The 13,171-nt window shown below is 41.4% G+C and overlaps 1 protein-coding gene across 4 annotated transcripts in view; it reads right to left on the minus strand.

Annotated features, from left to right (window-relative positions):
* Window positions 1-13,171, minus strand: part of grip2 (glutamate receptor interacting protein 2) — a 242,945-nt gene that overhangs the window by 147,750 nt on the left and 82,024 nt on the right. For 2 of the 4 annotated variants that reach the window (XM_023955039.1, XM_023955037.1), the window contains exon 1: window positions 4,524-5,616. The exons of 1 other annotated variant lie outside the window; for it this stretch is intronic. In XM_023955039.1, the coding sequence (XP_023810807.1) occupies window positions 4,524-4,662 (139 nt within the window). In that variant the 5' untranslated portion in view covers window positions 4,663-5,616. Of the gene's footprint in view, window positions 1-4,523; window positions 5,617-13,171 lie in introns of those variants that run through there. One more of the 4 variants, XM_023955038.1, reaches the window with a different exon arrangement.

Below are 13,171 nucleotides of genomic sequence, written 5' to 3' on the forward strand. Positions count from 1 at the left end.
GCCTAGACTTTCAAAACGTACTCTTTCTTTAAATCAGCCCTGTTGTGAGTAATTGTGTTATAGGCCACTTAAAGTTGCTTCTGAGCATGTGGCCCGCAGTCAGTCATTTAAGTAGGTCGCCTTGTGTTATAAAGGCAAAATAGCTTTTTAGACCGTGAAAGCTCATGGCTCTCTTAACACAAATGGCCAATGGAATTAGTGTTTTACACGTCCCACAAGTACTGTTAAGCAATTCTGTACAACCCAAGTGTTGGACCCAGTCCACCAACTGCAATCTCTTCTTGCTGCATTACCAATTTTACGTTTTAAAACAAGGGACTGAGCATTTTCTTTAAGCAGTAAAGACTGAAATCCAACTCCTGGGGGTGAGACAAATGGAGAATTTTTACCAACAGCAGATACATGCAGGGGAAGAACTAGATCCAGTAGATAGTAGTCAGTGATTACAGATTTCTCTATTCATGCTAGATATTACTTAACATTTCATGAATCTTCTGATGCAATTGGACTGGTTTCTTCACTACAAGAGGTGAAAACAAGAACAATTAATTGCCACATGATGATGTTTGCTTCCCCCCTGGTAAAAGCTCAGGTTAAGGTGCATTACAAATCTTTTATTTGTTGCAACAATTGTAATAATTGTTTTATTATGCAACAATTTTGAAGCAAATGTTTTAAAAAATCAAATCAAATTTTGAACATTGAGAACTAAGAGCAAAAACATTTTGACCTGGTGTATAAAAATTACCACATGAACCTTCAGTGCAGAGAGTTTTCTAACCCTGATGGCTGTAAAGCTGCTGAATCTGTTAATTTAAATTGTCCACTTTGTTGTTGAGAGTCACAGGTCAAACTAGTGCAGAGATCTCAACAGTGGAGCAATGTGTGTATTTTAGCCAGATTAAAAAGAAAATATACAATTGCAGTTTGAATCATTTTTAGAGGCTTGAACCTGCACACTAGTTCTGTTGCAGCTAAGGTATTGTCATAAACTAAAAAAGAAAAAAAATCTGAATACTCCTGTGGTTTTTCTGATGCTTTAACAGAAATGTGACCTGATTCCTAAAAAGATCATAGAAAAAACCTTTAATAGTTGGCATGTCTTATTCTGAATATTGGAGAGAAAACTGAAAATGGATGGATGTTTTTGTAATCTATTCCCCAGTCGAAAGGCACAACTGAGTAAAAGACAAGGTTAGTTCAGTCTTGCTCCTGTGTGATTACATTTCTTTCTGTACCTTACAACATGACAACTATTTTTGGTGTCTTTAGTGTATTGAAACAAGAGTTTGAAGTCACAAGTAATCCAAAAAGCAAAGGATAGCGACTTGGACTTCAGCCATACTTAAGATTTGCAGGCAGAGCTTAGGAACAATGTTCATCTATTCATTATTTTTATCATCTGCAAAAGATCAGTGTCACATCCAACAAAGATGAATGGTTTTGCATTTTCTTATGTCATACTTGTGATGTCTCAAAAAAAAAAGTGACGGTCATCTTTTAGATCCACTTTAATGAAAATCAAATTTTTGGTGTTTTTACTATGTTCTTGTAGCATTTTTGTCATGATGGAGGAAGTTGATAAAGAAAATTAAGCCTAAAATTGCATTTCTGAGTATTTCTTTATTCAAATCGTTGTAAAGCAGTAGATGTGACATAGAACCAACTATGCTACTACTAAGCCAAAACCTCCTTCCTCCTCTCAATTCTGATGCATCCACTTCTGGTCGACTAGATTCTGGTCGACTAGATTAAAGGTATGTCTTTGTTTTCCACATCAGAGCTGGAATGTGGCCTAAAACTGAACGGCTGGATGGTTCCAATATTGTTTACAGTTTCTGTTGCGCTGGTAGTATTAGGTTGAGTGTGTGAGGCCCTGTAAACTAGTGGGAGAACACATACACAGATGGATGATGAGAAGGGGGCAGGGTTACCCACGGCTCAGAGGCGAATTTCAAATGAATAACTGCAGCTCTGAAGAAACTATGTCCTAGAAAACGACAGTTTTATTTATAATTTTTTTTGTGCTAAAAACAGCATAATCATATTTTAAAAGACCACTGGAAACAGTTTGTAAATAGATTAAATAGATTATTGGCATGGGACTTTAATAAAGAGTTGAGACTTGACTAGTTTTAGAAAAAGATGACATGAACATCAATAAATAAAAAATTGGCAAAACAAAAAAGCATGAAACTGGGTGAGAAATGTATGCAATTTAAAAATGAAGAGCAATGAACAATAAAATGGGGGGGGGGGGGGGGGGGGGTAAACAAAAGGTACGAAACTAGGACGAGTGGTGCAACTGAGGAAAATACACAAGGGATAAAACACCCTTCAGATAAAGTGAAAAACAAGTTAAATAAAAGGCCAAAAAGGTCAAAACTAGAAAATCTCATCAAACATAGACTGAAGTCAAAGAAAGTGACAAGGGTCCAACACAAAGCCCACAGAGCGTGAATTTTTTTGAGTGTTTACTCTGATACCAGTACAACCCCGCTTTTTTTGACCTCGCAATGGATGCAATGTGATGTTTGTTTCTCTGCAGAATTTTTGATGCTCTTTGAAGTCTGGCTGCTGCAGTTTCTGCTGAGTGATTAAAAAGATTGTTTGATGAAAGAATATATGAGGGGTGGGGGTGAGGGGGGTGACATTGGGAAAACACCCACTTTCCTCTCTCATAAAGTTTAATTCAGTCTTTGAACTTCAAACCACTATGTGTCAGTGAGCTGGTAATGCATGATCAAAAATAATACAACAAAATAAGCTGTAAAAAGAAATGTGATGTCAAAAGTTTCCCGAAAGCCTTTGAATTAAGCTGTTGTTAACTAAAAATCCGGAAAAGCAATTGAACAGTAGCATCAATAAATTGACAGGTATGACCTTTTTGTAAACATCACTATCGGACTCTTGACACTTAGAATGTAACAGAATGTTTTATACGGTCAAGTTTGTAGGGGGTTTAACGATTTAGCGATGAATTGATTTATTTTCCTACGATCCAATCAGATCGATCTGTCTCAGGCGAGTTCTTATTTGAATCGATCTAAGTCATCAAAAAATAATTTCAAAATAAAAAAATGGATTATTTTACTATAACCTAAAAAGGACCAGGTGCCCTCAAAGCGGACAACACACATGTGGTGGCAGCAAAAAATGATCAAACATCATTGCAGTCCAATGTGTGAAAACACTTGTAGCCATTTTCGTGATACAGACACCCGCCATGTTGGAACCAGATGTCATTGGTAGTCAGTGATTGATCCAAGTCAGTCTGAGTCGGTGTTTCTATGGAAACCACTATCACCTTCAGGAGTGAGCTTGTTGGAAGTCCACACCCCTACCACTTGAAAGCGAGCTCGGAAGAATATGTCAATCAACCATTTCGATGTAATGGCCAACAAGCAGCACATCCTTTTATTGAGGCGTTTGATTGGCCCGTTTATAACTTGAATAACTTCTACTACAGAGAAATGTAAAAAAATAGGATCAATGATAACGTCAAAATTTACAGAGCAAGAATGGTTATTCCGCCAAATTTATTGACTGAGTAATAGCTGTTTATTCCTCAATAGAAGTCTATGGGATTTTGGCTCTCCCCTTTTAGTGGGCTTCAAGCTTAGCTCACAAAAGGTGAGCACACACCGTCAACGGTCATTTTAAATAGATTTTCTTTAGAATTATCAGAGCTCTTGAACTGTAACTAAAACTGGATTTATCGATTTGGGTATAATGTAAATGAAATGTATCATATTATGGTCCCTACCTGAGAATGCAAAATGTGTTTACCCCTTCCCTGAAGGAGCCATGAACTGCAGTGACAGCAGGACTCAGGAGCTATTTAGTGGTTTAACTGCCTCAGCCCTGATCCAACCAGTGATGACACTTATCACATTACAGATTTTAACACAACATCTCTCATTTTGAAGTCAAACACTGTACCCCTGATCAAGATTGTTTGGAAGTACATCAAATTTAAGTGAACATGCAACATACGCTACTGTCAAAGAGTTTCATCATCCATCACATTCTCTGACGAAATGCTCAAGATATTTTCTCTAGATGATCAACCAAACTTCAGTTAAACTTTTCTTTAAAACTCAGTTATCCGACAGCTTCATCACAAGACAGCTCTGAGATAAAAGAAAACATCTGAAGAAATAGCCAACACCATAACAAGCTTTTGAAAAAAAGAAAAAAAATTAAAGGAGATTCTGACATGTTGAGGTCAAAAAACGAGAATATAACTCAAAAAGAAAAAGAAGGCTTTTGGAACCAGAAATGAAACCAGATTTAATTGTCCCCAGGTAAAAAAAACAACACATTCATGAAGAAAACTCTGACAACATATGCTTTCTGGGGTCAAACACAAGACAGCCTCCTACAAAGAATTTTAGTTTCAAATTTTCCCCCAAAGTCCCTCTAAAACATCTGTGATACTGAAAAAAAAGGCACAACACACCCAACCATCCGACAAAAATGCACACAGACGCACAAACGCATGAGGAGCAGCAGCCTCTCACCACTGATGCAGAGGCTGAATCGACACAGTTCATCACACAGGGTGTCCGGGCTCTCCAGATTCCCCGGTCCTCCTTCTCTCCTCTTCTTTCTTGGTGACATCCTTTTCACCATCTTCATCACTCGCTCCACTTTGTCCATCCTGAGTAAGTAGGATTCCCTTGTTGTCTTCCTCTTCTGTGCACTTTTCCACTTTTGTGTGCTGTTCTCAAGATGCTGATAAGTTTCCCCTCCCTGCCTTCTCCTGTCTTATCCCTCTCCCCCCATGGATGTCATTAACTTTCCTACTGTTTGTTTCCCTTCCCTTGCCGACTTCTGTTTTTTAAAGTTGTTACCCCTGTTTAAGACGGTTTCCAATTGAAGCATTCACTTCATTCTTTTTGTTCCTTTTTTCGTGTTCCTCCCTTTCCTCAGCTCCCTGAAAGTCTGATGACAGAGGCGACGAGAGGAAAGAGAGAGCGGTGTAAACCAGAGCAGGGACAGAATGGGAGAGGCTTCACATTCACTCCCCCTCCTTCCCCTCTATCACTCTCTGCATGCGCATAGCCACACATCCCACCTTCTAAACTCTGCCTGTGCTTCGGCTCATCTATCATTTTCCCAAAACGGTAAAAAAAGGAAAAAAATATATCAGCATGGAGAAATTTTTGGGTTTTTGTCTTTGCAGATCTGAGTTCATTATCTTCAATTCTCACAGATTTGTCATTCTGTCAGTGAACTCGTGCACAACATTCATGTGAGAAAATTTAGTCTGTGTTTCTTTGCCTTCTGCTTCACCATCAGATTTAATTTCATTTGACCCCTTTTTCTTGCAATGCTATCATTATTTTCTTGTTCTACTTCTGTGCCTTAATTTTTGTTTCTACCTTTTTTTTTCTAATTTGCTCCCATCTGAAGCTTTGCACCAAACTAGCGTTCCTGCCGGACCCTTACAGAATCCTGTGACGTCAACATCAGTCCACACTTTCAAATGTTACCTGATTTGGCAGGTTCGAAAGCTCACTTGAATCCTGATGCAGTCTAAACAAACAGGTTTGCATTAGAATGAGGTTCTTCATTTAAATAAACTCGGCTACAGGTTTTATGGACGTTTAGACAGACTTAAGAGAGGTTATGTAAGATGTGGACATTACAACTAACCCTATATAACTATTTGTTTCACATTAGACATTTTTGAGACCCCTGAGTATGATCTAGACTTTCCCTAAAAACCCATTAAATATAACTTGGTCCAGGTTTTCTGGGACTTTGTCCTGCTTATATATATATATATATATACATATATATATACATATCTACACAGCCCCAACAACCACAATTACGCTGAGCGAGGCAGCAACTGACCTGAAAGACAAGATCATGTCTACAATGAACACTTGGCAACCCCGACACCAGCTACAACGGTTAAGTGATGTACCGCCTGAAAGTCTACTGGAAACTGTGAATGAAGCATTGAGGGCAATTCCTACCACAACCATCACAGAAACCAATGAACTGGTTTACACTTCAGCAGCAGTGATCCTTGAGATGCTTGGCTACAAGAGAAACCATGGAAGAAAACAGCACCCACCATGGAAGCAACGGTTAGAGGCCAAAATCAAGGCAACTCGGAAGGATGTGAGTAAGCTGACAGAGGCTCAAAGAGGTACAATTAGAAAGCAAGTACCTAAGAGATACAGCCAGATGCCCATACCTGAAGCACTGGAAACTGCCAAACAAAGGCTCGTAGCCTTGAGCAGCCGCCTAAAGAGGTACACAAGAGACAATGAGGCCAGACGAATAAACAGGCTCTTCGCAACTCAACCTGCAATAGTGTACGCTCAGTGGCAGGGTCAAAACAGCCGAGCAAACCCACCAAGGCTAGAAACTGAACAGTACTGGAAAAGTATATGGGAGAAAGAGACAGCATATAACAGCAATGCCCAGTGGCTGGTCTCTCTGAGAAAAGAACATAGTAACCTCCCTGAACAGAATCCAGTAACCATTACAGTGGCAGACATCCAAGAAAGAGTCTCAGGTATGAAGAACTGGACAGCACCGGGCCCTGACATGATACATGCCTACTGGCTAAAGAAGCTTACACTCCACGAGCACCTGGCAGCACAAATGAACCAGCTGCTAAGAGATGGGACTCACCCCGAATGGCTAACGGAAGGGCGAACGATCCTGATCCAGAAGGATCCCTCAAAGGGTGCGGTCCCATCCAACTACCGGCCAATAACCTGTCTCTCCACAACATGGAAGCTTATGTCAGGCATCATTGCAACCAAGATAAATAGGCACATGGATCAATTCATGTAGAACACACAGAAGGGCATTGGTAGAGACTCCAAAGGAGCCAAACACCAACTCCTGGTCGACAGAACAGTCGCTCAAGACTGCAAGTCATGACACACCAACCTGTGCACAGCCTGGATTGATTACAAGAAGGCCTATGACTCAATGCCACACACATGGATCACTGAATGCTTGGAGCTGTACAACATCAACAGGACTCTTAGAGCCTTCATAGGAAACTCAATGAAGCTGTGGAAAACCACCCTTGAAGCCAATGGGAAGCCACTTGCACAAGTGTCCATCAAATGTGGGATATACCAAGGTGATGCTCTGTCCCCACTGCTGTTCTGCATAGGTCTGAACCCCCTCAGCCAAATAATCACCAAGACTGGCTATGGATACCGACTCAGAAATGGGGCCAACATCAGTCACCTCCTATACATGGATGACATCAAGCTATATGCTAAGAGCGAGCGTGACATTGACTCCCTGATCCCCACCACCAGGATCTACAGTACTCACATTGGGATGTCATTCGGGCTCGAGAAATGCAGCCGGATGGTGGTCTCACTCCCAGAAGGAACAATAGCAGACATCGAGGACAGTTACAAGTACCTTGGAATTCCGCAGGCAAATGGCAACCTGGAGCAGGCAACAAGGAAAGCTGCAACAGCTAAATACCTCCAACGAGTAAAGCAAGTCCAGAGAAGCCAGCTCAATGGCAAAAATAAGACCCGGGCAATAAACAGCTACGCACTGCCAGTTATCAGATACCCTGCAGCAATAATAAGATGGCCAAAGGAAGAGATACAGACCAAGGATGTTAAAACACCATCCCAAATCCAGCACCCTGAGACTGTATGCTAGCCACAAGGAAGGAGGCTGAGGACTAGTGAGCGTAGAAGCCACTATCCAGGATGAAACATCCAAGATCCATGAGTACATCAAGCTCAAGGCCCCAACTGACAGTGTGCTCAGTGAATGTCTCAGGCAATGGAAAGCAGAGGATACAGTGCTGGATGACAGATCCTCATGGGAGGACAAACCCCTGCATGGGATGTACCACCGGACCATAACTGAAGTAGCTGATATCAAGAAGTCCTACCAATGGCTAGAAAGGGCTGGCCTACAGGACAGCACCGAAGCGCTCATCCTGGCAGCCCAGGAACAAGCCCTGAGCACCAGAGCGATAGAGGCTCAGATTTACCACACCAGACAAGACCCAAGGTGTAGGCTGTGCAAAGAGGCGCCTGAAACAATCCAGCACATAACTGCGGGCTGTAAGATGCTGGCAGGGAAAGCATACATGGAGCGCCACAATCAAGTGGCTGGAATAATATACAGGAACATGTGTGCAGAATATGAACTGGAAACCCCAAGGTCAAAATGGGAAACACCTCCGAAGGTGGTAGAGAATGAGAGGGCAAAGATCCTGTGGGACTTCCAGATCCAGACTGATACGATGGTAATGGCTAACCAACCAGACATTGTAGTGGTGGATAAAGAACAGAGGAAAGCCGTTGTGGTGGATGTGGCAGTGCCAAGCGATGGGAACATCATGAAGAAGGAACATGAGAAACTGGACAAATACCAGGGACTCAGAGAAGAACTGGAGAAAGCATGGAAAGTGAAGGTGACAGTGGTGCCTGTGGTAATTGGAGCACTCGGGGCAGTAACCCCCAAGCTGGAGGAGTGGCTACAACAGATACCTGGAAAGACCTCAGACCTCTCAGTCCAGAAAGGTGCAGTGCTAGGAACAGCTAAGATACTGCGCAGGACCCTCAAGCTCCCAGGCCTCTGGCAGAGGACCCGAGCTTGGAGGAGAAACCACCCACGGAGGGTGAGAGGGGCGTTTTTATATATATATATATATACACACTTGTGGGCAGTCTAAGGCACACCTGTGCAATAATCATGCTGTCTAATCAGCATCTTGATATGGCACACCTGCGAGGTGGGATGGATTGTCTTGGCAAAGGAGAAGTGCTCACTATCACAGATTTAGACAGATTTGTGAACAATATTTCAGAGAACTGGTTATTTTGTGTATGTGGAAAATGTTTCACATCTTTGAATTCATACCATAAAAAATGGGAGCAAAAACAAAAGTGTTGCGTTTATATTTTTGGTCAGTGTATATAGACAGTTACAACATGGTGAAAATGCGTCAATCAACTGAGACAGTAGGTAAATAGTGAGCTTTTTGGCTGAAAACTTATTTTTATTAGTTCTTTGATGTTGTGGGCTTTACATGGTTAAAAAAGAGGAAAAGAATCTAGATTAGGAAAAGCAGTAGTCACAACTTTGTCACCAAATTCCTCATCGATAAGTGTATTAGAATATTATTTTGTCAGAAGACTGACCGTAGACAGCTTTTACCTCAAGATCTTGCTTTGGGAAATTATGTGTTAGATTTTTTTAACCCTTGTGCTATCTTAGATGACCACACCCTCACATTGACGTGTTATCCCTACCGTGACAAAGGCGGATAAAGGTGGAAAGATTTCAGGTAATCTGTGGACACCAGTGAGGTTCACAAATCATTGAAGAAAAAAGGTTCAGAGCACTGTCTAGTGGGTCTAGATGACCCAACTCCCAATGTTAAAGTGCCTAGGATAGCACAAGGGTTAAAATTGCTTTACCCGCTATAATAACACAATCACTTTCTAAAGGCCCGTACACACCGGGATGAATATTCGCCAGGCGTTATTCGCCAGCGTTTTTCGCCATGTTTTTTGTGTTCACACCCAGGCAATTTTCGCTGACGATGAGCCGAGCGAACATGCAATTTCCTTCCCTGACATTAGATGGCGCTTAATGTAAACAGAAAAACTCCTGTACACAAGGTGGCGCTGCGCAACTTTACGCTTCTTAAAGTCGCTTTTCACTCAGAAGAAGAGAGCAAGTATTTACGCGCTTGTCAGAATAATACAAAGAAAACATGAATACTTCAAGCACCAGTAGCTCCAACTGGTGCTTGGTTCGGGGATATTTTAGAATGTCCGTCATTATTTCTTCGCGGCAGTGTAGACGCTACTTGGCGTCTATCTTCTTCGCTGGTATGTGTGCTCAACAAGGCAGTTTTGTGTTTGAGCGCCCCCAAGTTGTGTTTTACTGTAACTTCAGAAGCTCCAGACACGTGTGCAAAAGCGCCATTCTCATTGGTCGAATAGAAAAAAACAAAAAACGAACCCGAGGCGTTTTTTTTTTTTGACGCTTTGACGCGTGGCGTTTTTTCGCGTCGGTGTGCACACTCTCATTGGTGCCCTTTGTTTAGTCACGAGGCGTTAAACGTCGGCGAAAATCGCCGGTGAAATTCGTCTCGGTGTGAACGGGCCTTAAGACTGTTGCTTTTTTATTCTTTCTTCTTGTTCCCTCAGGTTAGGTAAAACATCCCCACATGCCAATTAACATCCAAAGTACTGCTGTCCTCCCATTGGCATTCCTTTGTCTTCACTGACCTCTGTAGTGTGTGCCTCATCGTCCCTTTGTTTCCCCCGTCCCTGCTTCTTCTCATCCTTTGTTTAATCTGCACTTTGTCTCCCATCATAATGAGCTCATCGTATGCTCTGGAGGAAATATTAAACACGGACCTTCAAACAAACACAATTATCACACACTGTTACAAGGTTTTTGCACGTATTGGTACGCAGTGAAAATTTGGGCTTAGCTATTTCACAAACAGATTTAAGCAATCAAACAAAAAACATGTGGTTAATAATGAAACTTTTGAAGTCACATGTTTCTTATTTAGAACATTGACTTTAGCCTCACGGTGGCTTTTGTGCTATGGAACTTTTCTCAACTCTCAAACTGTGATGATGAGCTGTTACCTAAGATAAAAAGTCTCAATCAAACTTAAATCAAGCACATTAGCAAATAGTGGTATTATGTTTTTATTTTTTATTTATTTATTAAAACCTCTAAAATGAATTCAGAGCGAATATTATAATTACAGATATACACGTTTTTAATTTTTTTGATTCAGGTGAATTTGGTGTTTCAGTTTCACTTTTTTTTTTTTTATGTTAAAGTGTTCAGTAGTTTGAGTTTTTCACATAATCATACCTGGCTTTGCTTATTCACCTTCAAAATTGTCTGTTCTTCGGTTTAAGTTTATGGTTTGACTCATTCCCCCTCACATTACAAACAGGAAGGACCCAGTGGCTCCAACAGCCAAAATCCCACAGACTACTATTGAGAAATAAATAGCTTTTCCTCGGTCATATTGGTGAGAATAACCCTTCTTGGACTACTACTTTTTTTTAACACACTCCTGCTAATGTTAATTAGTTTTTTTCTACGATATGTTGTCTGTTGTACAAATTCAAGTTATAAACTGACCAACCAGATGGATGCCTCAATAAAACTATGTGGTCTCACGTTGAACGCTCAAAACGTTTGATTGACACATTTTGTGTAGCCCGCTTTCAAAGACAAATTTCTAAAGAACTCCTGCCACTCTTCAGAAACTATGTCCTTGAAAATGACACAGGTTCTTTGATATGGCTAAAAATGGCATAATCATAATTAAAAGACCACTTGGAACACTTTTGAAATAAATTCAAAAGATGATGGGATTGCTTATTACTTAATCAAAACAGCCACTTTTCACAGATAAAATAGCTGAACACAGTCACAGCTTCTTTTCTACAATAGAAATATATATTTTTTTTAAATCTTTCAAAGTCTCCTGCAGAAGTTCCCATAAATGTTTAACACGTATAGATTATTTTGTTCTGAACAGTCCCAAACTAACACAACGAGATTTAAAGATTGACAAAGTGCTTCCCCCTCTATGTTTTTAAGTTTATTTTCTTGTTCTTCAGTCTTTGGGCAGTTCTGGCTCTGCTTGGATTTATGTTTTGGGTCATTATGTTTTGTGAGATAAGCCCGTTACCAACTGAGTGCATCCCAGAGGGAAGTGCATGTCGCTGCAGAATGATACTTGTGTTTGTTCAAGATTTCACTCACTCTGTCCAAGTCACTAACCCAAGAGCCGAAGTTCATAACACCTTCTTCCTATGTTCAGTAGTGCAGAAGTGGTCCCGGCTAGCATGTTTGTTTTATTCTGATATTTTAGTAATGACTTTCTTCTTGCAGCTCATCCTGTCAACCCCAGCTCAATGTTTTCTTTCTTCATAGTTATATTTGAGCTGGTTTACTGCATCTGCAGTTAACCTGTGCCTAAAGCTGTTGTGCTCGATTCTTGTCCTCTGATTTGGTTGTGACCTTGGGCTAACCGCCCTCTTCTTAAAAAAATGTCTCTGCTATATCTGAGAGCTTTTGATGTAAAAAATAACTGTACTGAGACCTTGAGTGTCTTTCTTTATTTTCATTGTGATAGCCTATTTCTTTAAATAATAGTACGCTTTTTCAGCTTTCGCCTATACTACATTGTTTTGTCAAAGCTTATAAAGGTGTGGTACCACAGTGTGTTCCAGCACTGCTTTTATGCAGATGGAAAAAGATTGCAATAATTAAAAAAAAAGGTGGAAACTCTTTTGGAATGACTGCTTGATAAAGCTTAAGCTCCTAAACAGCTTTGCGTTTCCAATAAATGTTGTGCTCCCTGAAAAGTGCCCTTTTGTCCATGCATCCATCTATCCCTCCATCCATCCATTAATTTCCTTCAACTCATCTGAGATGGGGTCGTGTGGACTGCGGTCTAAGAAAAGATGTCCAGATTTCCCTCTCCCCGGTTCATTCCTCCAGCTCCTCTGGGGGGACCCCCAGAACGTTCCCAGGCCAGTCGAGAGACGTGCTCAACTCTCCCTTCACCAAAACGGACTGGTTCAGTGACCAAATAACGACGGAAGCTGCTCTAGTATGCCTGTCAGTCTCACTCTCCGATCTTCCCTCACTCGTGAACAACATCCCAAGATACTTAAACTCCTCCCCCCTGGGGCAGGAACACTTCACCCACCCAGAGAGGGGAAACTATCTTTCTGGTGTAGAACTATGGCCTTAGACTTAGCAGGGCTGACCCTAATCGCAACCGCTTCACAGTCTGCCGCAAACCGCCCCAATGCATGCTTGAGGTCCTTGTTTGATGAAGCCAACAGGACAACATCCTCTGCAAAGAGCAGAGAGGAAATCCTGTGGTACCTAAACCAGACCCCTCCGGCCCCAGGCTGCACCTAGAAATTCTGTCCATAAATATTATGAACAGAACCAGAGATAAAGGGCATGCCTGCCTGGTGCCAAAATGCACCGGGAACAGGTCTGAGTTACTCCCAGCAATGCAAATCAAGCTCCAATCTTGTCACACAGAGAGTGGACAGGCCTCAGTAGGGCTCCCCAAACCCCATTGTTCCAGAGCAGCCTTCACAGGACACCACGGGAGACACCCTAAAATGCCTTCTCCAAATCC

The sequence above is a fragment of the Oryzias latipes genome, chromosome 5 (assembly GCF_002234675.1).
Source record: "Oryzias latipes chromosome 5, ASM223467v1".
NCBI classification, from domain to species: Eukaryota; Metazoa; Chordata; class Actinopteri; order Beloniformes; family Adrianichthyidae; genus Oryzias; species Oryzias latipes.